This window comes from Emys orbicularis, chromosome 11, assembly GCF_028017835.1.
Source record: "Emys orbicularis isolate rEmyOrb1 chromosome 11, rEmyOrb1.hap1, whole genome shotgun sequence".
NCBI classification, from domain to species: Eukaryota; Metazoa; Chordata; order Testudines; family Emydidae; genus Emys; species Emys orbicularis.
In genome coordinates this window covers 51521493-51545271 of record NC_088693.1, presented here as the reverse complement: position 1 = coordinate 51545271, position 23779 = coordinate 51521493, and the positions used below count along the sequence as shown (strand labels likewise).

Below are 23779 nucleotides of genomic sequence, written 5' to 3'. Positions count from 1 at the left end.
TTTCTGCAGATTTGTAGTTAATATTTCTGTTAGACTTCTCAGGATTAATAAAAACGTATTCATATAATATTAAGGTCCAAGTAGCTTTTGAATTTGTGCCGTCAAGTCTGGGCATAAAATGAGCACTAGCTCAGTCATAGCTGGGCCTGATTTTGCTTTCCTTAAATTGATGTAAATCAGGCTTAACTGTACTGTAGTCAATGCAATTACACAGGTGCCTGCCTGGCCTGATTTCAAGTCGCTCCTGCAGTGATCTGTTATAATTCAGCCCTCAGAGACAAAACAGTACACACAAGTAGCACCATCTACACGGCCTGTTTCAATCCCAGTAAAACCAGTGGCAGCCTTTCCACTGGCTTCAGTTAGCAACAAATCAGACCATTAGAAAGAAAGGTGGAGGTGTGGCTCTGCCTCTTTGTTCATACAATAACAAGCGTGTTATCAGTGCCCAATAAATCATAGCATTGTCCAACCTATAGACACCAAATTAGGTTTTTGCGGGAGCAGAGTCCTCTTTGAAAGATTGGCACTGCCTATCTAAAACTCAAACCATCATAAGCTAATAAATTCAGATGTAATGATGAAGTGTGTGTGTGTGTGGGGGGGGTCTGAACCAACCTGCAATTATAGCAAATTCCTAAAAATCAAACATCTGATGACAAAATGCAGTCACAGTAATGAAAGTCTTGATGAACTGAACAAAATCATAGTCTTTATTTTCTTTCATTTTAAAATTTGAGATAGTTGGCACAAGAGAAGTCACTTTTACCTTGTTATGTGTAAAGATTATCCGTAGTTCTGGCTTTATGATGCCATACGCCATCAAAAGATCTTGGATTTTTTTTAATTCCTCCTTACATTTTTTAACTGTTGAGTAAAACTGTTTTCTTACTGGAAGATTTTTAAACAGCTTCAGTGCAGCTACAGTTGTACCTGCAAGTGGGAAATAAAAGACTGTAAAGCTAACATGAATAGTGTAGGACTGGTTGAGTGTAAAGAAAAAAAAAAACCCTCACTTGTGCTGAAAGAGGCTATTCTTCCATATAGGTGCATGCACATAATTCTTATTAACATTAGTTAGAATCATACGTGCATGAAGAGAAGGACATACTGCTACATTAGCATTCCCCTCCACAGCAAGCTGACTGCTAGATTTCACAGCTGTGCAAGCTGATCATGTCCTTCAACTGGAGCTATGCTCAAGCTACTTGACACCTAGATTACACATTTTTTCCATTTCTGGCGAGCCACGAGGATTTACTGAATTAATCTTCCTTTACGTTTTGATTTTTCTAGTTTCATCCATATCTCTTTCTCCGGTATTAGTAGACACCAATAAACTGAAGTTAAAATTTCATCTACAGTACATCTGCTCTAGTGCAGACCCACTAAGCTCTCGCCATATGTCTAATCATAGCCTCTTCTAATTCTGTAGCAAACTTTTCTACATCTTTCCCTAGCATCTGCCTATAATATACCTAAAATGAAAAGCAATCCCAGATTTTTTTCTTGAAACAAAAACCCACCATCTGAAAGTCAGCAATAAAATATACAAGTTAATAGTCAAATTCACCTATATAAGAAAAAAAAATCTTATTAATTAACTATAAACAAAAGGAAAAATGCAGCACTGCATATCATTAAAGTTCTAATGGAAAGCCTGCTTCAGAAAGTGCTGATTATATTTGCCACTGAATTAACAGTAATACATATGAAATCAACAGTATAAAATCCAGATAATAAAAGTCACAGTTTATAAAGAGGCAAATTTGCTATATTATTTAATTATGAGGATATTTATATATTAACTTCAGGTCATGATAATTATCTCTCACATTTAATAGGATGCCACAAGGAAGGCTTTATATACCTGAACCAAATACAGAATTAAAAATGTACTAAAATTAAGAGGTATTAAAAATCCCTGTCTTTGAAAAACAGCAAACAATTTAAAATATTAACAGGCAAACTGAAGGAGGCACTATCATATTTTACAAGAAAATTCTTAAGATTTAACTGTGCTGCTCTCTCAATTTAGCACACACTATTTAAGCCCTGATTAAATTCCAGTCCTGCAATATGCTTCCTGGTATATTTTATACCAACTTAAAGAGTCAGCGATTTAGAGCTGTAATATAAAAATATGTGGTTTTGATTGTGGTGTGATGAAGTTTTCTTTCTTATAAACTGACTGTAGTACAGATCAGGTCTTAAATCAAACTAAAAGCTCTTTCAACATGTGGTCAATCTAACTTGCATTTCTGAGTTACACAACAGACCAGAACATTCCACGTTATGTGTCTAGGAGGGTAGGGGAAAAGGTTGTAACCCCATTATAACACTTTAATGTAAGTATTATCCTCTGTTACCAGGTAAATTTACTCAAGTACCACTATTTTTTTAACCGCATGCTAATAATTTTTATTATTTGTATTGGGGTAATGCCTAGATGCCAGGACACTGTAATAAGATGGTCCCTGCTTACATAGTTTATGTACAGTGTATATTAACTGACAAGGAGGGCTATTGGCCTACCCAATCCAATCAAGTATGATTAAAAAAATTTGCCTGTAAGAGGTATATAATTTTAATCTTACATTAAAAATGTACTTAAATGAAAACTGAAGTACTCATATTTCAGCAGCAGTCAATCATTCAACAGCTCTGGTAAATATAAAGGCCAAGACAATACAGCTCTTATCTAAAGTTTGACTTCAGTGGGCTTTAGATCATAGATTATAAGGCCCGAAGGCACCATTGTGATCATCTAGTCTGGCCTCCTGCATAATACAGGCCACAGAATTTCCCTGATACCTGTTTAAACTAGAACATATTTTTTAGAAAAACATCCAATCTTGATTTAAAAATTCCCAATGATAGAGACTCCACCATAATCTTTGGTGAATTGATTCAATGGTCAACTACCCTCTCTGTTAAAAATTTACATCTTATTGCCAGTCTGATTTTGTCTAGTTTCAACTTCTAGCCAGATCTTGTTATACCTTTGTCTGCTAGATTTAAGAGCCCATTATCAAATTTTTGTAACAAATTGTTTGCTTGCGCCCAGCTTACCAGGTGATCCAGATCACTATCAATAACCTGTCCCCTTCAGTATTTACAACTCCCCCAGTTTTTAGGTCATCTGCAAACTTTATCATAATGATTTTAGGTTTTCCTGCAGGTCATTGATAAAAATGTTAAATAATATAGGGCCAAGAACCAAACCCTGCTGGATGCCACTAGAAACATACCTGCTCATTGATGATTCCCTATTTACAAGTACATTTTGAGACCTGTCAGGTAGCCAGTTTTCAATCTATTTAATGTGTGCCATGTTAATTTTGTATTGTTCTAGTTTTATAAACAATTTAATTGCGGTATCAAGTCAAATGCCTTACTGAAATCTAAGTATATTACATCAAACATTATCTCATCAAAACCCAATATTGTTACTTTTGCAGGATCTATTTTTCCACAAACCCTTGTTGATTGGCATTAATTATATTCCCCTATTTTAATTCTTTATTACTCAAGTCTCTTATCAGCTGCTTCATTATCTTGCCTGGGATCAATGTCATACTGACAGGTCTTTAATTACCTGGGTTGTCCCATTTACTCTTTTTAATACTGACACAACACATTAGCTTTCTTCCAGTCCTCTGGAAGTTCCGCAATATTCCAAGACTTACTGAAAATCAACACTAATGGTACAGCAAGCTCCTAGGCCAGCTCTTTTAAAACTCTTGAATGCAAGTTAGCCATACCTGCTAATTTAAAAGTGTCTGACTTTAGAAGCTTTAGTTTAACATCCTCCTGAGTTATTGGAATGGAAAGTGTTTCATCATCACCATCATAGGATATGACTACATCATATTTTTTCCCTCAAACACAGAACAGAAATATTTAGGAAACACTTTTGCCTTTTCTGCACTATCACTGACAATTTTACCATTTCCATCTAGTTATGGACTAACGCCATTATGATTTTTGTTATTATCAACTGCCCCTTTCTTCCATGTGTTTATGGTAAAGTGTTCTTAAACAATTCCCATTTGCTATTCACATTTTTCTGTTTAAATTCTTTCTCCCAATTGACATTGGCTCATAACCAAGTGTGTGTGTGTGAGCGCGCATGTGTGTGTATAAATACACACGCACACACAATTTTATTTTTGTATATATAATAATGGTTTGGACTTTATTCTGTTTCCATATAACAAATGTGATCAAGTCGTGATCAAATGTACCTAAGCTACCACAAATTTTTAGTTCTGCGATCAGTTCTTCTTTATCTGTCAAGACAAAGTCTAATACAGAATTTCCCTGTGTTGGATGCAACACCTTCTGAGTTAGGAAATTGTCATCTACAGATCTAGACAATGACAATGAAAAAGCACTTAGTGCCACACTACAACTGCCTCAGCAAAAGTGAACTGGTGTGGTAAAGAAAAGGGAGGTTCTTCCTTCTCTATCGCTCCTGTGCAGGAGGCAGCCAGAATCCTGCAGCTGTGAGAGTGCAAGGATGTGGTGAAGCTATTAGCATTTCTGGCAGTGCAATGGATGTTGGGGGGAGAATGGCTATTGCTCTACTTCACCCTACACCTAAGCTGCACCATGAGGCCATTGCTGAGGGGACAGCAGACTGCTTGCTACACAATTATGTAAAAGTGCAAGGGCTGCTAGTGAACACACTCACCTCAACATGGCAGGAAGCATCATGCCTGATCTTGGTCCTGCAGGCATACATACTGCTTCCACCCATCACTTCTCACATGGTGTGGCAAATTCTACCTTCCTCACCCAAGAATTTCCCTAAGTCTCTGAACATTAATTTGGCCCTAGAATTTTATTCATTTATACAGCAAATCTGCCTGGGCCTAGAGCACTCCTGCATTTTAAAGAGCAATTAGAATATTTTATATCCTTTATTTCAGCTCTGCCAGCTCAAAGAAATGAGTCAGAGAAGTAGCAACCTATTCATAATTACCACCCAAGATCTATTATTTCTAAAGATAACGACAAGTTCTCAGTTTAATAATGAACGTAAGACTATAAAGTTTATAACTGTTAAGGGTAGCCACTCAGCCTTTAAATGTTGCAGAGACCCTTCTGCATCTGATGGAGAGAAACAAAATAATCCCAGAGAAACAAAATAATCATGTTACATTTGCCTCATTTGTTTGGTCACAATACACCAATTGCTTCAACTACATCAGAGGTTCTCAAACTGTGGTCCATGGACCACGGTGGTCCGCAAGCTCCATTGGTGATCCGCGGATAGTTCCCTCTAAGGTGCGTGCCTGGGCGGCCGCACACAAGAGAATGAAGGGCCACCCATGTAATTAATGGAGCCGCACAGGCGCGGCTCCACTAATTAGGTGCCTGGACCCGGGAGAAGACGCACATGTAAGGTGAGGTGGTGGCCTTGGGGAGAATAGGGGGTAGATGGGAGGGGGCAGCGGGGTGAGAAGAGGGGGTGGGGGGAATTTGGGACGTGCAGGGCTGCGGTGGCCAGAGAAAGAGGCAACTTTCCCCAACTCCAGGGCTGCGGCTGCCGGGGAGAGACAGCCCTCCATCCCAGCCCCAGCTCGGGGGCTGCTGAGAGAGGGAGAGACCCCCCCCTCCTTCCCAGCTTGGGGGCTGCCGCAGTGGGGGAGAGAGGGCACATCCATGTGGCTTGAAAGTCATAAACTGAGTATCATAAGACTAGAGAATTTCTTTTCACTCCCTCCTTCAACCATACCTTATTATGATAATTTATATTACAGACACATCTGGAAGCTCCCACCATATAAAAGACACCCCAAACACCCTGCAATCTCATTTAGAGAAGGTGCAACAAGTGGGTGTAACAAACAAAAACCAGAGGGCATGAGGAATGAGAAAAGTAACAAGAATGTGTGTTTACAGACAGGACTGGCTCCAGGGTTTTTGCCGCCCCAAGCGGTGGGGAAAAAAAGACGCGATCGCAATTGCGATCGGCAGCACTCCAGCGGCAGCTCCACCGCGCAGCTTTCTTCTTTGGCGGGAATTCGGCGGCAGGTGCTTCCCTCCGAGAGGGACCCGCCGCCGAATTGCCACCCAACAGCCCGACGTGCCGCCCCTTCCCCTTGGCCGCCCCAAGCACCTGCTTGCTGGGCTGGTGCCTGGAGCCGCCCCTGTTTACAGAGGGCAAATAAATAAGATAAATGTCAGTGTTCTATAATGGCCCCATACCTAATCATTACCTGTTGGTAATTTCCTCTAAAGGCATCACAATAGAAGTAGGTCTTGAGAAGACAAGAGTACAGGGTATCTGATATACAGATTAGTTAGAGAACATTCTTCCCCAGTCATCTTTATGATGAAACAAAGATTGAAAATACTGTTGGAGAAGCAGACAGAAAGAGTGGTGGAGGCTGGTATTGTTGATGGAGGGCAGGAGGCAAAATGATAAGATACAAGAGCAAATAAGTAAGGAGGGTAAGTTGTGGCGGGCTTCCAAGGCAAGAATCACAAGCTTGTATTTTGAACCAATGGAGAAAGGGATGTGAAGGGAGGAACTTCAAATTGCGTGATGAGACTAAGAATGACAGGCAGTAAGATAATCTTAGCAGAAGTGTTCCGAATGGACTTGAGGGGAGAGAGGGAGGAAGATCAGGACAGAAGAGCCTACCATAGTCAAGTCAGGAGACAATACACTGGACAGACATGGGAGTTCATTTTAAAAACTGAAGATGTGAAATGTGGGAGTCAAAGCTAGGGAATCAAAATTCACATGGGAACTAAGAACAGCACTTCTATGTGCCTAAAAATTGAAAAGTGGACCCAAAATATACATTTACAGCTAGAAAAGTTACCCTTTTACCTTGCTCCTCCCAAGTTCTCTATCATCCCCCTGTTTTTTTTTAAAAATGTTCTCAATGACAATGCAAAACATGTTTGTGATCTAAAAGGCCCAAATCCAGCACCACTAGAGTCAATGCAAGTTTTGCCATTGACTTAATTGGGAACAGGGTCAGACTGATGCAGGAAAACAAAGTGATGTGGAATGTTTTTATTTGAAGAGAGGTGCAAAAGAAGTCTCGACTAGCACATTTTTATTAGGTTTCAGTAGTAAGCCCTATCCTGTCTGATTTCTCTGGGATGCCAGTTTAATCATCCAGTTTAGCCTCGCACTGCTTGCTTTTGCTCTTCTTACAAAGGCCTCTAGAGTTTTCTGCACTGACATTCCAACATTAATAAAATTAAAATGCAGTAACTTCTGTAGTGTCTTTGCAATGTGGAATTTGGAGCTCATACCATATAAATGCAGACATCCTGTTGTGCTATATCAAGTGTACCTGTAAAGCAACAATCCTTTATGATATCACACAATCTCTTGTGCCTTCTTAATACAACATAATTGTTTTCTCATTGCAAGGGCAGCAGAATTCTAGGACTTTCCAGGAACTCCAGCTTGACTGCCCAACTTTTCTTTTGATAATTAGCTTTACTGAAAAGTTGGTGTACAGTATGTGAGAGATAAAACATGAATTACAGATAATAAGGACATAAGCACCAGAGAAATATCTTTTAGCACTGAAGAACTTTGTAAATATTTAAAATGTTTTGCTTTAAAACCACATTACACAGTGCAATACAATTATCCTTGTCTGACTATCAATAAGATAAGTTATTGAACATTATTACAAGACAACAAAGGGAAGAAGTTGTACGCAGTCTGTGTATCTGTGTAATTCGTTGGTAGAAACTTGTAGAGTTGACCTGTTCGAAGCAAAGGGAAATAAACCCTCCAATTAGCTTTTGTTTTAGGAATTGATCCTCCAATCAAAACCAGATAGGAGTAGTAAACAGCAAACATCTCTGCTGGAGCGCAATATAATTTAGGCTGGAACTGATGTGCAAGATAATCTACATATTCTGTACAAAACAAGGACAAAGGTCTACTGTGAAAAAGAAGGGAGAAAGGAGGTGGCTAGTGGAGGGTGCTGTCAATGCATCAGATAATTCATGCTTGTGTGTGTTTTACTACTCCTCAAGAAGAAAGAATGTGAGATAGAAAAACATGGCTCTTGTACTACTGAATGCACCTTTTCTGTATTCAGACAATATATAACTCATTCATTGGCCTCAATCTCAGCCATGTATGAGCACCTGTTTATGGCTCAGAGGAGATCAGAAGTTCTCCAGTACCCTGAGAACTTCCAAAACTTTGGGATTTAGAAAATAACTGTGATTATGCCTGTGAGTACGTTATCTAGCTTTTCAAATCATAAACAATTTAGCACAGCAAACATAGGAAAAACATGGGCTGACGTTCAGCTGAACTGAACTGCTTAACAATGCAGAGACGTTTCTGTGATAACTTGTTGGCTCTGTAAAAGACCTCTTTTCTCTTCCAGATGCAACTGGATTTTTTCCTGCTGGAGATGGGGGGAAATCCCTTGTTCACTTCTCATCAGAGTCTGGAGAGATTTGTTTGTTTGTTCCTTGTGTGGGGCTGTGGGAGACTTTTCTGTTCTCATTACTGGAGTCCTCAGAGATTTGTCTGCTTGTTTATATGCTGAGGCTATAGGACACTCCTTGATTTGATTCTTGCAGGACTTCTGTGAGATTTACTAGTTTGCCTGCTCTCCTTTTGAGAATTATATATGTTCTGAGGTTGTGAGAGACTTTCCTCCCTATACAATAATACTTTCCACATATATAGCACTTTTCATTCTTAGATCTCAAGGCTCTTTACAAAAGGTGGATATTATTACATATTTTACAGGTGGGGAAAACTTAAGGTACAACTTTGCAAAAATGTCCATGCTTTTGGGAATTTATCTCAAGTCACCTAGGGCCTGATTTCCAGAGGGTCTGAGAAGCAGCTGCTCCCCACTGACTTCAGTTGTAGTTGTGGATGCTCTGCTATTCTGAAAAGCAGGCCCACGTTGTTTCAAAATAAGACACCCAGAGTTCTAGACACCTAAAATTACTGAACTTTTAAAAAAATTTAGACATAAGTGACTGAAGTCACTCTGTTCTTCTGATTCACAACCCTGTGTTTGTTCCACAGCTTTCCACTGCTGGAGTAGTGGGACAGACTCTGGCTTGCTGCTACACCATCCAGACCATTAAAAGCTTTTTAAAAAAAGAACAATTTAGCCATGGCAGAGAAGAAACTTGTGGGAATTCTGCCTTGTGCCCAGTAGTATCATCTGCCAGAGACCCTTCACAGGATTACCTTAACAGAATTTCCCAAATACAGTGTTGATGCCTATTAATGTTGTAAAAGAGAGATCTGGGGTTCAAAGCTTTCATCCCATATGTTTAAAAAAGTTACAAGGCTAGGAAATAAAGGAAATCTTTGGTTCAAGTATGCACAATACATTGTGAACTAACAACACAGCATGTCTTCACAAGACTGAACATTTTCCCACACACGAAGAAAAAGCACTTGGAAGACTAGGTATATGCAACAGCACCACTTGGTGACAACTGCCATAACAACAGGAATATAAAAAGGAACCTGGAAAGTTAAAGATGGTAACTGGTGTTTGAGATCTCACTGAGTCACTTCTTAAAACCAAGCACCAGACTCTAATCTCTGTTTTACACCAGCATAACAGAGATCAGAATCTGATCTTACATCTCAGTCATTATTACACATAGATACAGTTGCTCACATCTCAGCCAAGTACTCTGGCCCCAGCAGGACTAACAATGAAGAACTACAAGAAAGCTGTGTGTAGAGGCAGTGGTGTTTGGAGAGACAACTGTGCGAGCAATCAGAGTTTGCTCTCTGCCTGGGTCTCAGATTAGAATCAGTTCTTGAGGCAGAATTGCTCTCTCTGAGCCTGTCATTTGGTGTTGGGCTAAGGTTCCTGAAATAAGGATTTCCCTGCATACCATTTGACCACTTCTGCTACCAGAGGGGTGTATGTGCATGAATAAAACAAACTACACTTAGCATACAGTCAGTCTCCTTGTCACAGATTTCCCCCCACCACCACTAAGATGCCAACTTGCAAGGCCCTGGACATCTGATATTGCTTGGTAGACTGGCAGTGCTGGTGTCAGAACAGGGCACTGGTATTGGAGGAAGGGACAATACTACTCCTCTATGGCTTATACTTCTTAATGATTATCCTTAGTCTGAAATTCTCACTGCAAAACAGCATTTTTTTAAATGGAGATTTATGAATTGTTGACTCAGTTCTTGTGGACATCTCAGAAATTAGTAACAAATGTTACCTCTTATTGAATGCTATCTGTTGCTCTCTGCTATATGGCAGAAAAGAGAGCAAACACATGCTACTGGTGTGGAAATGAGACCACAAAGCTGTGCAGAGAGGGAAAGCAGCTATGCAGCATGCTCTCACCCTTCCTCCATTGCATAGCTGGCAACCACTCTATGCTGAAAACATGCCATTTGAACACCCCATGAAAATCAGAGGCACAGAGTCATATCAGCCACTCTGCACAGTATGGTAACAGGGAAAAACGTGTAATGTTCATAACAAATATATAGGCAAGTTAATATTGAGTATGTCAACATGAGCTCTCACTGTGCAACACAACAGTGAAGAGACCACCTCCCAGTGCTTAATTTGTAATGAATGAGGTGCCGGGGCTCAAGCAATTTTTGTACTTTCATAACTGACATGGCAAGCCCGAGGTGCCAGGGCTATGAACTGCCAAACCTAGAGGTGCCGGGGCTCAGCCCTGGCAAGCCCCAGCACAATTTAAGCACTGCCACCTCCATACCATGGCTGTGTTGAAAGCCACTGGCAACATGGAATGTGAGCCTACCATTTTACCCGTGACTGGGGGTTCTGGGACATCTACAGAAGGATTTTACTGGTCTATGTGGACACTGAAGGCCATGCACCCTCTATCCTATTTAGGTCTTGCACTCTCTATTCACTGTGGTATCTAAGTGCTCCTATCCTCTTTTTATACTACAACCCTCCCAGCCCCACTGATTTGCTTTTCAGCTCACAGAATCCTATAGATCTTCTCAAGTCCCCAGGTTTTCCCTTCTATTGGTTTTTGCAAAGAAAGCGGTGATATGGCCCTTAGAGATTATCATTTAGAAGTGAGGCACCTGTAAGTATTTTACTTTAGTTTCTCTTCAGCACAACTGCTCAATTTGGTTTCTGCAGGGGTCGGTATCTGAGTAGGATATAGGGGCTAAAAACTTCCAAATCTGACCAATTGTTCTTATAAGGAGAAACACAAAGCATCACAATAAGCATACCTTACCTTGCCCAACATGAGAAGGCTTCTGAGAAGTTACATGCCCACTGCTATCCAAGATGTACTGGGTGCTAAAATCATCAGCAGCTGTCTTTGTTGTGATCAAAACCTGGAAATAAAGAACCTCAAGTCAATCAAGGATTTCAAAAGTTCAAAGTGGTCTGAAGACATGAGATATGTTCTGAGATGATTCTCAGCATCAAGTTACTTTAACAAAAAAGAACAAAAATAATTTTATAAAAGTCTGTTTTTTCTTCCATGAACATCATCTCAGCTGGGGGACTATGGGTAGCCCCAGGATTCTTGGCTGGGCTTGAACCTATGTTGTCCAGGTTTCCCTGTCCAGCCCAGCCAGGATCCCTGAAACTTTCCAAGACCTTTCAAGGGTGGCTGGTTCACACCCAAAGTTTGGCCACTCTGATGCTAATCCTCCCTGTTAGGCCTCCCCTCTGACCCACAAGCTGCTTCACCCTATGTGCCCTTGAGGCAGTCTCAGAAGCCATATAATTCTTCATCAGCTGAACTGTCTCGGCGAGTGTCTTGTCTCAGTGCCTCAGTATTCCATCTCTTCCTGCAACCGGGAGTATCTGCACAAACTGTTCTACCAATGTACGTTCAGTGATCTGAATGCTGGTCCAGGTTTCCAGCTTCAGCCACCTCCAGCATAGCTCCCTCAATTACTGGGCAATCACACAAGGTCAGGCTCTTGGGAGATACTTTACCTTCCAGAACTACAGGTCAGCTGCTCTCCTCCACTGCTCTGTGAACCACCATTGCCACCCATTTGAAGGTCACAAGGAAGCCCTCTGGATCATCCTCTGGGCCCATCTTAGTGAGTTGCACCAGCACGGCTGTTGTTCCCATGAGCCCCAGAGAGGAATACTCCATTCCATTCCCTTCCCCATCCTGGCTCCATGCTGTTGCACTGGGGTCACAACTTGTTGAACCAACTGTTGCTCCTGCTCCTAACCACCTTGCTCATGGACCAGTTGCTGCTGTTGGGCTGTCATCTGTTGCGGGAACTGTTGCTGTTGTTTCTCAGCCATCTATTTCAACAATCACTCCAGGTACATGTTGTCCCCAGCAAGACAAACTCCTGCTTCCCACCTTGGTATACTTGACAATCCAGGTCACTCAAATCTCCCCCTTCTGCAAGGATAGATCACGCCCACATTATCCACCATATGTGACCATGCTCTTCAGGGTCAAAGACAAACTACAGGGCAGACTTGAGTAGGGTGCAAAAGTCCTTACTGAAGTAGTTCCCCACACCATCCTAGGCAGGGGTTCCCCACAACAGTCTCCTTAAGCCCTGCAGGTCTGTCCAAAACAGTACAGACAGTCCAAAAGTCCTTCTTGTAGTAAAACAAAAAAATAGTCCTAAAAATAAACTCCACATTCCTGTGCCAGGCCTACCTTCCTCTGGAGGGCTCTGGCAGTCTGCGGTCTCTACAGAGGTTGTAGGTAAGTCCTTTCCTCAGGGAGCAAAGGATGGGAGGTCTGTTCTCCTCTCTCATCAGCCCACTACTGAGCTATCCTCTTCCAGTTTAACTGCCCATTCATTTCCTTACAGGAAGTGCAAGAGTAGTGGACCAGGGCTGGGCAAGCTGATAGCAGCTCATTAACCCTTTCTGGCTTAGTGAGGGGCTGGTGTACCCCACCACACTTACATGTGACACTCCTGGTCATACATCCCAGAAGGACATCTGCCTTTTTCACAACTGCATCACATTGTTGGCTCATGTTTAATTTGTCATTCATTATACACCCCCCAATCCTTTTCTGCAGTACTACTGCCTAGCCACTTATTCCCCTTTTCATAGTTGTGCATTTGCTTTTTCCTCCTAAATTTTGCACATAAATTTCATCTTGTTGTTTTCAAGACCAATTCTCCAATGTATAGAGGTAATTTTGAATTCTAATCCTGTCCTTCAAAGATCTTGCAACCCCTCTCAGTGTCACCCACAAATTTTATAAAGATACTCTCCATCATCCAACTAATTAGTGAAAATTCTGAATAGAATCATACAAAGGACAGACCTCTGTGGGACCCCACTTGATATGTCCTCCCAGCTTAATAGCAAATCATCGATAACCACTCTGAGTACAGTCTTTCAACCAGTTATGCACCCACTTTATAGTAATTTAATCTAGACTATATTTCCCTTATTTGCTTATGAGAATGTCATGTGGGACTATGTCAAAAGCCTTACCAAAGTCTAGATATATCACATCTCCTCCTTCCCCCCATTCATTAGGTTGGTTACCCTGTCAAAGGAGGAAATTAGATTGGTTTCACATGATCTGTTCTTGAAAAATCCATGCTGACTATGATTTATCACCTTATTATCTTCTACGTTTAATAATTTGTTCCAGTATCTTTCAGATTATTGAAATTAGGCTGACTGGCCTATATTTCTGGATCCTCCTTTTTCCACTTAGGTTTGCCCTTCTTCAGTCCTCTGGGACTTCACACGTCCTCCATGAGTTCTCAAAGATAATTGCTAATGGTTAACTACAGGCAGCAAATTAGGTAGGCAGACTGCAATTACAAACATCACTAGTATTTAAGTAATGTAATTACTGATGCTGAGACCAGTACTTAATACACTAGTGTCAACTCTGCTCTCTTGTGAAATGTACAATGGGGCTTTTTAATGCCCAAAGCAGACAACATCTTGGTTTGACATCTCATTTGAAAGACAGCACCTACAGCAGCATAATGCCCCGCATCACCAGGCTAGATCATTGGTTCAGTGTCTACTCAGAAGGGGACCATAATCCAGCTAAACAGCAGCACTTTCTGAAGCACCTGGGCTTTCTTTGGGAATTTTCCATCCAAATTCTGGACCTAAGTTTCTAGTGTGATCAAGGCCAAGGCTCCATGGGCGCATACACTCCCACACTCAACCCTCATTCTTATAGTCCGTTGTTTCTGTGAAAAGTAACTGTCATGGGAGGTCATGATCGTCCTGTGGCTAGTTTGGGCCTATCCCACAGAGACTTTTGAAGGTAGAGATGGAAAACTTGAACTTGACTCAGTATTCAGGTGGAAAGAAAGTGCACAGAAGAGCAATGGGACAATGTGCTCTCAACTGCTTAGTAGACTGGTTTTTGTATTTTGAAAACAGAGCTTTTTTGTGGTAAGCAGTTTCATTCCTAGATAGTAGTGCACTGCAGTGCTCAGTTGTACTGGCCACAAATACATGGATCACTGTGACCAGGTGAGAGTGTAGGTTCCTGGCCATTTAAAGGTGAAACAGGGTGTTTTTGCAGCCATAGATATTTGAATAGCCAGGAACAATGAGGAGTCCAAGCAGGCCTCACGACTGCAGATCACATTGATAATTTAAAGGCAACTGATGTAAGAACAGCGAGACTGAATGATGAGTGAGAGAATTCTGGAGAACCTCAGTACATTGGCTCCCCAACTGAGGGAAGAAAGTGAAACACTACCAACTACTAAACTGATCTGATAAGGAGTCAATGACTGATCCCAAAGTGAATTCAAAATGAGCAAGCTTTGCAGCTCTGTGGCTTCACTGGAGCGGAAGAACCATCAGAGAGATATCAAACTTTCCAAATTCTACATTTAAAAATAAAAGCCAGCATTCTACTGTGAGGTTATGAGCACAACCGTAAGTCCTCGCATTTATATTTTGTAATTGTTTAAGAGAGCAAGAAAGTCTGACACATCTCACCTCAGATATGCAGCAAATTGATCCCAAGGCTTCACCACGAAAACCATAGGTTGTCAAGCTTTCAAGATCCTCAGGACAGCTTATTTTTGAGGTATAATGCTTAACTGCCATAACTGGAACATCAGCAGCTTTGATGCCATCACCATTGTCTCGCACCTCTATCTTATCAAACCCATAATTCTCCTAAAAAGAGTAATAATATCATCAATCACAAAAATACATCTCAAATGCAAAATTAGATACTATATACAATGGTTAATCCACATGTATTGAAGTAGTTAAGGGTCCAGTCCTTTAGTCCTCAAAATAGGCAAAATTCTGACATTTCCATGTGGAAAGACTGCAGCACATATGTGCACATAACTTGTCTATAGAAACATGTATAGAGCAAAAATGAAACAGTTAAGTAATTTTATGCTGTTCCAAAACAAGTAATGTATTAAACTATGTAGTTCTGAGGAACCACTACTATTACAGTATGGGCTAACACACTAAAAGTTATTTCAAAATCTAGCTCATGACTTTATAAAATATAAACTGAGAAAAAGATCAGTAGCTGGAATGTTAAAGATGGTTCATTCTTGTTTCATCTTCCCTCCCTTTTACAAAGGGAAATGCATGTTTTGTTAATGTATTCCACTTTATCTAATCATCACAGGCTAGATTCTGCACATACTAAAGTAACTGGGACCCATGTTACCAAATCTGTAAGAAGGACCTACAAGGATTTTTTTAAATGACATCTGTGTACTTTTTTGGTTCTTTATGAGATATAGAGATGGTCTGGATGTTGGGGTGGGAGGGTACGGAAAGTAAAGAAAGGAAAGTGTTTGTTTTGCTCATTTCTTCACCTTAGAGATGTCAAGAATATGAAGTCAGCTCTCCCTCTGCTTTTAATGGAGGACTTATGAGAGGTATAACCTCTGGCAACCTTAATTGAAAGGGGCAAGGATGTTGAATCTTGAACAAAAGCTTGCTTTATTCAAAACATTAATCATGGGATTTAAATTGTTGTTAATAAAAACAAAACACCAACAATCTGACTACAAATCCGTACTCCTCTCATTGTTCAACTTTCACACTCTTTGCTTTTATGAGATTACCATTTCACTAGTTCTCCAGTCATCACAGAGTAGTCCATCTTACACCAAACCTGGTGTTCTGTGTAAGTGACCAGAGGAGCGGGGGTGGGGACTTAAAATTTCAGGCTTTCTTTATAGATCAGAAAGAAGCAAACTTTTTTTCCCTTTGTAGGCTAACTTTAATGTAAAAAAAAAAAAAAAAAATTTTTTTAAAGAATGAACAGTGGATCGTGCTGTACAATTTTTTTGTCAAAATGATGCCTTAAATACACTCAAACAAGTCTACTGTGATAGATTCAAAAGACTTGTTAATTATCCCTCTAAAAGGCAGATAGCCCTTCAAACAAACAGGACTGAACATCATGATTCATCTTATTGATACATTATATATAGTTTTCTTGCTGGGAGAAGTTTTTCCACTATTTTAATTTTGAGATGACAAATGTTAACATCTAACAAAAATTAATATTAAAAAGATGCAGGTCTAAAATCATAAATAACTAAACCAAGATGACTAAATTAAAGAAAGAACTTAAATGAGAGGAACCACGTGACTCAGGGGCGTAATAACAAAGTTTTGCTGTTTGCTGTACTGTAATTCGGCTATATCAAAACAAATGTTATAATGCAGGTTACTCAAACCACAAGCAAGGAGATTCACAACCACAGAACTACAAGATTTCTAAATCAACCTGTTTCTCCCATTTATTGAATGGCTCTCTGAACAGATTATGATCTAACATACAATATGTGCTGCAGTGCACAGCACAACAGGGTGAGTTAAAACTAGTGTGATAATTTTAAAAGAAATCAGCACTGATAAGCTACAATATCTTGGATCAGCAGTTCCCATACTGACCATGTGGTCCACAGAACAAAATTGCCTGTGATCTGCGAAAGCTAACTGGCTGAATAGTACTGACTTTCCGCCTTGTTTCCAGGTGCTAAAATGTACTGAAGACATTTCTAGCACAACTTTTCTATGTAAACAATTGCCATAAGTGCCACTGGGATGTTATGTAATCCTAAAATGGAAGGGAAGGTGTCCAAAAACAATCTCTTTATTGAGATATGTCTGCACTAAGGAACAATTTAAGAACCCCTGAATTAGACTAATCTTATTATATAATTATATCTCTTAAAAACAAATGGGCACACCAGGTTTCAGAATCGCTGTTTCCATATGGTGAATGGTGCTGGTGCTTTCTCCTAGTGAGAACTGATATTTTTGCCAATAATTCAGTTAGTCTGGATCTCCTACTACAAAGCTAACTGAGAAACAGGAAATGCAATGCACCACTGGAAAGAATGGGAAAAAGAGAGTGACAAAGCTTCAAAGTTGCTTTAATCCAAGTGCTACTCTTTAAACATATATGTGGCTAATTTAATAATGGTGGCTTTAAAATTAAACAGTTTTTAAGACAGCCATTACCTTACTATAACTGTAATTCCGTATCATTCTCATGCTTCCCCATTGTGAGCAACATTATCTGTCTGATTTACATTAATTCTTTTTTGTTATATCTGACACACCGTAACCTGTGTATCCTGGTTTCCATTTCTTTGTAATTAGAATAATATAACACTACTACTTTATAGTTCTATAGCACCTTCATTAGAAGACATCAAAGAGCTGCACAAGCATTAATTTGTTAAATCTCCTCCTGAAGTAGCTAACTTTTAATACTACTACTTTATAGATGGACAAACTGAAGCAAAGAGAGGCCTCGGTGATTTGTCCAAGGTCATTCAGCAAATCAGTAGCAGAGCCGCAAATAAAATCCACATCTCCTAAGTCCCATCTCCAGGCTCTAATCACAAGAACATTTTACTTCATCTTTTATTTTACATTACAGTTTTATTTTAATGATAGTGTTTTCCTTTGTGGGTTTAAGTCAGACTTCCATTATTATTGCAAAATTGTTTCTTTTTTCTCATTTTTAAGATGTTATTCAAAAAGGTGACATACAGACAGCTCTGAAAACTAAGGCCATGTGTACAATAGTGAGCTTACAATGGCACAACTGTACCGATGCAGTTGCACTACTGTAAGATTGCTCGTGTAACCACTCTATGCTACTGGGAGAGCTCTCTCATCGACATAATAAAAGCACCTCCACGAGCAGCGGTAGCTATGTCGGCGGAAGAAGCTTCTCCTGTTGACATACCGCTGTCCACACTGGTGCTTCTGTGGTGTAACTTATGTTGCTCAGGGGGTATTTTTTTCACACCCCTGAGCGACGTAAGTTTTACTGACAAAATTGGTAGTGTAGATATGGCCTATGTCTTCTCTTTATTCAGAGGTATAGCACACGCAGTGACAATGTAAACTTTCCAACACTGCCCCACCAATGAACTAACATGCTTCAAACCTGACCTGGGTCAAACAAATCAAGAGGGTAGCAGAGATTGAATCCTGGGCTAGCTGCTGAGACAGCGATAGCCAACAAGGAAGCCAACTCTGATGTATACACTTGTCCATTAGGAACTGGACTGATACCATCAACTCATTTTGTGTCAATAAACAGAAATCAGGTGGCAACTTTCAGAAATTCCCTTGGTTGAATTCCAACCAGTGACCTAGCAATGAAATATAGACACAAACCAGATTATCCAAATTGCTCTGGGAACTTATGCAGAACTCCAGTGTGAGCAGATGCCTTTCCCAACCTTCTGTAAAAGAAAATCTGAACACATTGTAGTCAAAAACTAATTCCCCACTCCCTGGGGCTTAGCTTTATTAATCAAGAAACTAACAATAAAATAACAGTCGCTCAAGCTTTCTTGCCAGGCTTGGTTACGCTAAAGGTTTTTACATCAGGAGACTGTTCAATCCACACCCTAGAGGGGTTCTCACAACAAAATTTTTGGTGGCCTCAGAATGCAGCTAGCAACTCTTGCTGGTGGATGCTCTGACAAATTTTCCTAAAATACTTCATTAACTTTAGGAAAAACAAATAAATATGCACATATACATGTCCAAATTGTAATTTATTTATGTTGGAGTTTTTTGCAGACTCAATAATAATGTACAGTTGTATGTTGGTGCCCCTGGCCCTGCTGCCTTTCCCTGACCTCCACAGATCCCCCTGACCCCTGCAGTCTTCACCTACTCCCCTAGTCTCCCCATCACCCCCACAGGCCCCACTACTTCCTCCCCCCATTGCCCTCAGCTCACTTCCATGGCCTCACATCCCAGGCTCACCCCACTCGTCTCTTGACCAGTGCTCCCCAACTTTTTTCGTCTGGCGCCACCGCGGACAGTGGCCAGCGGACGAGCATCCGCCGAAATGCCGCCGAGAAGCGGCAACGTCAATAGGCGTCGCCGCCAAAATGCCGATAAGCAGCGTCATCCAGAGGCGTCGCTGACGAAATGCCACCGAAAATCGGCGGCGTCGCCTCTGGATGACGCTGCTTGTCGGTGGCATTTTGGCGGATGCTTGTCCGCCGGCCAGTACGCGGGTGCATAGATGCCCTGGCGGGCGCCATGGCACCCACGGGCACCGCGTTGGGGACCACTGCTCTTGACCATGGCGCCTAGTAAGACTGGCCCTGCTGAAGCCCTGCCCTCCTGGGCTGAAGCCCAGAACCGGAGCCCCATGGCTGGAGCCGGGGGAGAGGGGGCTGAAGTCCATCTTCGGAGTCCCTTGGCTTTGCCCCTTCCCCCATCTCTAGCCAGGAGGCTGTCATGGGTGCAGGAAAACCCCCTGGTGGCCGCATTTGAGAAATGCTGCCCTAGACAACTCCCGCCTCCATTGTATCTGGTTGGACTAACAAGCCATCTATCTCAGTGAGTCTGAAGAACCCACCCACAGCTTTCCCAACAGCACCAACCCCGTTAATAGGGTGGTATATTTCAGGCAAACACCATCAGTGTAGGACATGGAATTTCAGAAAAGTCAGAGCTCATAAAAAAACAAATTTTAGGACATTTCCAAATTTTGGTTAATCAGAGTTAAACTGTATCTGTCACCTGAGCCACCTAGTCCTCCTTACACTGTAATCCTTACTCACACAAAGTAGTCTCCTTGAAACAAGTAAAGATTACTTCTATGAACAAGGTTTGCAGTACTATGCCATTAATTTTCTTCAGAGCGGAGGGTAATGGACTCCTCTTGTACGGATTACTCCTATAAATGAGGAAGTGGGCCTTTAATATTCTTTGGAAGAGGAAAGGATTGAACAGTAATTTTGTAAAAGTTTCATGTTCTCTGCTGCACTCTGGAACCTATGCAACGTTAGTGTAATTGGGGACATGCATTATGTTTTCAATCTTATTTAAATTATGGCCAATAAAAATAGTATGTCAATATAAAGTATTCTTTTTTCACAAAATCCAAACAAAATAATGAGAATCCATGGTGTTATAATGTGTGGCTGTACAAAGACCCTCCAGAGCCTCCACAAAATCTTGATCAGCAAATTTGTTTTGAGTTATTAAAATCCAGATTAATCTAGGGCATCTCCACTGGATTGCTGATTCAAATGCTTCCCGTTGTAAAGAAACTAGGTATTTTGCAGTACAATTTATTTGGCTTTGGGCTGAGCTGTCTGCATCTATGGTAGCAGAGCAATATCTTGAGGTGACAAAGTTCGTTTTTTTCTGTTTAAGTTTTGGCCCATATGACTCACTGAGGGTACTGGGGTAATGGGTGAATTACAAACCACAACCTGATATTCAGACCCATGTTGCTTGCCAGTGGCTAGTGAGAAACAGCATGAGAGGGTAGGGACAAAGGAGAGGAGTATTGGGTCAATTGCTGGTGGAGACTACCAATGTCTACAGATTGTTTATTAAGCAAAAGTTATATACAAATTTCCTAAAAATCAGATGTCAGCCTGTCCTCCCCTCAAGAAGATGTTGGCAATTTAGCTCACTATCAAGAAGTTTTGAATCTTCCTCTTTTGATTAAGATCAGTATTAAGTAGGTTGTGGCAAGAGGACTCGTACAGTATCTAGACATATCATATCTCCTTGAACCTTGTCACACTAATTACAGATGAGGGTATGACACAGAAATAGCCCTTGTGGCTTTATTTGATCTCCTTGCAATTGGTAATGATAATAATACCAGTATGGATGTTTGGTATCTATCAACTGCCTTCAACACCATGGATCATGAGCTTACATGCAAAAGTGGCTGGGCTTGTTCTTGAGTGGGTCTATTCTTTCCTAGCTGAGAGATCCAGAGGGCTCTTTCTTATTGTTGCTGTGGGGTTCCTCATTTTACCCCTCTTGTTAGAAGTACACTTGATTTCACTACTAGAGATGGGGTCATATACAATGACCACAGAAAATTCCTATTGACTTTCTGTGGGCCTCCATGAGTTTTGAACAGGTCCAGATTCTGATACACTTACTCACAAGTGAAATACTATTGTACTCCATGAGCATTCCCAATGGAGTAAGATACTACTAAACATGAGTAGTCAGGAGGCATGAATGACGACAGTACCTTCGATAAACCGATCATAAGAAAATATTGTGTCTCCATCTCAACTGATGCAGACAGTGCAAATGAGCACCTTGTTCAGTGTTTGAGGGAGGCTGGAGCACAGATAGGAGATGCTTGAAATCCCATTCAGATAACATGGTGATATTTGTAGTTTAGGGGAAGCAATCCAAGAAGTTGGTGGAAATTATATGGCTCTCATGTCTGCCACTTGGTATTTGAGTTTACAATTTGGGAATAACTCAAATAGCTACTATATTTTGTAGGAAAGGACATTGGGATTTCTACATTGTGAACAAACCAGTTCTTATAACACGAATCAGTGATATTTTGTACTTAGCAAAGAAATAGTGTTATTTTTCATTAGCTGAAATATTTCAAGAATAGAAAAATTTACTGCATCAAGAGAAACTGATCTATTTGCCAAGTTTTTTTGTCTGGGAAAGAAAGCATTGTTTTCTTCTAGGTAACATGCTAACTTTTAAAATATCCTGTTAAAAAATATTATAAAAGGTACTAATACATTGTTCTGACTAGTATCATCTGAAGACTTTGAAAAAATAAAACGTTAAATGTTCTTGTGATAAAAGCCTGAAAAACAGCCTTTGACATGGCCAGTGACAACATTTTTCATACTTGTTTTTTTACTGCATGCCAAGATTGCATATTATTAATCAGATGTGAAATGTGACAACTGTGTAAAATTCCATTGACTTCAGTGGGGCTCTAAATGGGCATGGAGATCCACCAGGTGGTTTTCTTTGCAAGAACGGGGTATAGGTGTTTGCACATTTGTCCCCATAACTGTGAAAACTAAACTAGTATGGCCAACAATCTCTAAACAAGCAACTGTTCAGTCAGAGTCATTTCTGGTGTTTTTATAAAGACAGACATGTTAAAGCAAGTTTACAATGATTCATTAGGTCTGCTCATTGGCCCAAATTATGTCCTCAGTTACACCCCTACATGCAAGGTGACTTTAAATGGGATGCACAGATGTAACTCCTGGCAGAATTTTGCCCATTAACTTTAGCATTAAAATATGCACATTTATAAATGATATATATTTTTAAAAGGAGACTTTTACACCCTTACATAACACAGGAGAAATTTCCCCAGTATATTACCATCCAGTTTTCCATCTTAAGTCTAACTTAGTACCAGGGAAGACTTACCAGTTTAATATCAATACTTGTGGCATTGGCATCCAAGGAATTCTCTATCAGCTCCTTCACTACACTGACAACTGATGTAATCACTTGAGAACTTGAAAGGAGACGGACAGTTTCTGCTGGCAACTGCTTCATCCCTGGGCTTTTAGAATCAGAGGAGCTGGATGGAAGGAGACGATAGAACAAGAATTTAAAGACTGTATTACAAACATGATGACATTTCTATTCAATCACTTTTCAATTATCAGTATGACTACATTTAGTTAGGTGAATCATGCAATTAGGGAAACAGTACCAACTATATATTCACAAGGGGAGATCTTGTGTAGGGTCAGGCCCTGTATCAGAAAACATTAGTTTGACAGTAGAGAACTTCTACGTTAGACAATGCAAGGATTCAGAGTAATACTAAGCAATGGGCAAAACAGTACATAGTCCCATGGTTATCTTTTCAGGTACATTTGTTATCTGTTCAATACTAATGTGAGCACTTACATGTTCCTTGACTAAAGGATTACAGTATATGGTCCTGATCCTGCAATCAGATCTGTATAGGTGGACCCCTCTTGCCCATGAGGAGCCCAGGATTGGTGCCAAAATCTGAAAGTCACAAACCCCTCTTTTTTCTAACCCTTCTGAGATCAGGCTTTTTAAAATCTACCTAAAATTACGGAGCCAAATTCTGTGCTCAGATATGCCGGTGTAACACATACTGACTTAACTGGAGTTAGGTACAATCTAAGAGCAGAATATGGCCCACAGAGGGTCGGGTTTTGGTCTGTTAGAAATGGTCATATTCAGTGATAGTGTGGACTAGGGCAGAAGCATGAGAATAGAAGCCAAGGACTCCAAAACTCTAAGCCTGACTCTTCAATAGACTCACCATGTGCCTCAAGCAGGTCATTAATTTCTCTGTCTCTCAATATCCCTTCTCAGTAAAATGGGAATAATACTTCCCATACCTGCCACAAAGGGGTGCTACTATTACTTATAAAACTCTTACATACTGCCATAAAACATACATGGTGCTTTACAAATAAAGATAAAGACATATTTCCTGCACTGAAGTGTTCACAATCTAACATCCTGATCCTGCAAACGCTTATGCATGTACTTACCTTTATACACCTTGAAGCTAATTATAC

The 23779-nt window shown here is 40.5% G+C and overlaps 1 protein-coding gene across 1 annotated transcript in view; it reads right to left on the bottom strand.

Moving 5' to 3' along the window:
• PMS1 (PMS1 homolog 1, mismatch repair system component) overlaps positions 1–23779 on the bottom strand; it is a 91258-nt gene that overhangs the window by 64361 nt on the left and 3118 nt on the right. The window contains exons 2-5 of the mRNA XM_065413260.1: positions 22638–22794; positions 14928–15110; positions 11233–11335; positions 770–933 (exon numbers count right to left, since the gene is read on the bottom strand). Of these exons, the coding sequence (XP_065269332.1) occupies positions 770–933; positions 11233–11335; positions 14928–15110; positions 22638–22769 (582 nt within the window). The 5' untranslated portion in view covers positions 22770–22794. The remainder of the gene's footprint in view (positions 1–769; positions 934–11232; positions 11336–14927; positions 15111–22637; positions 22795–23779) is intronic.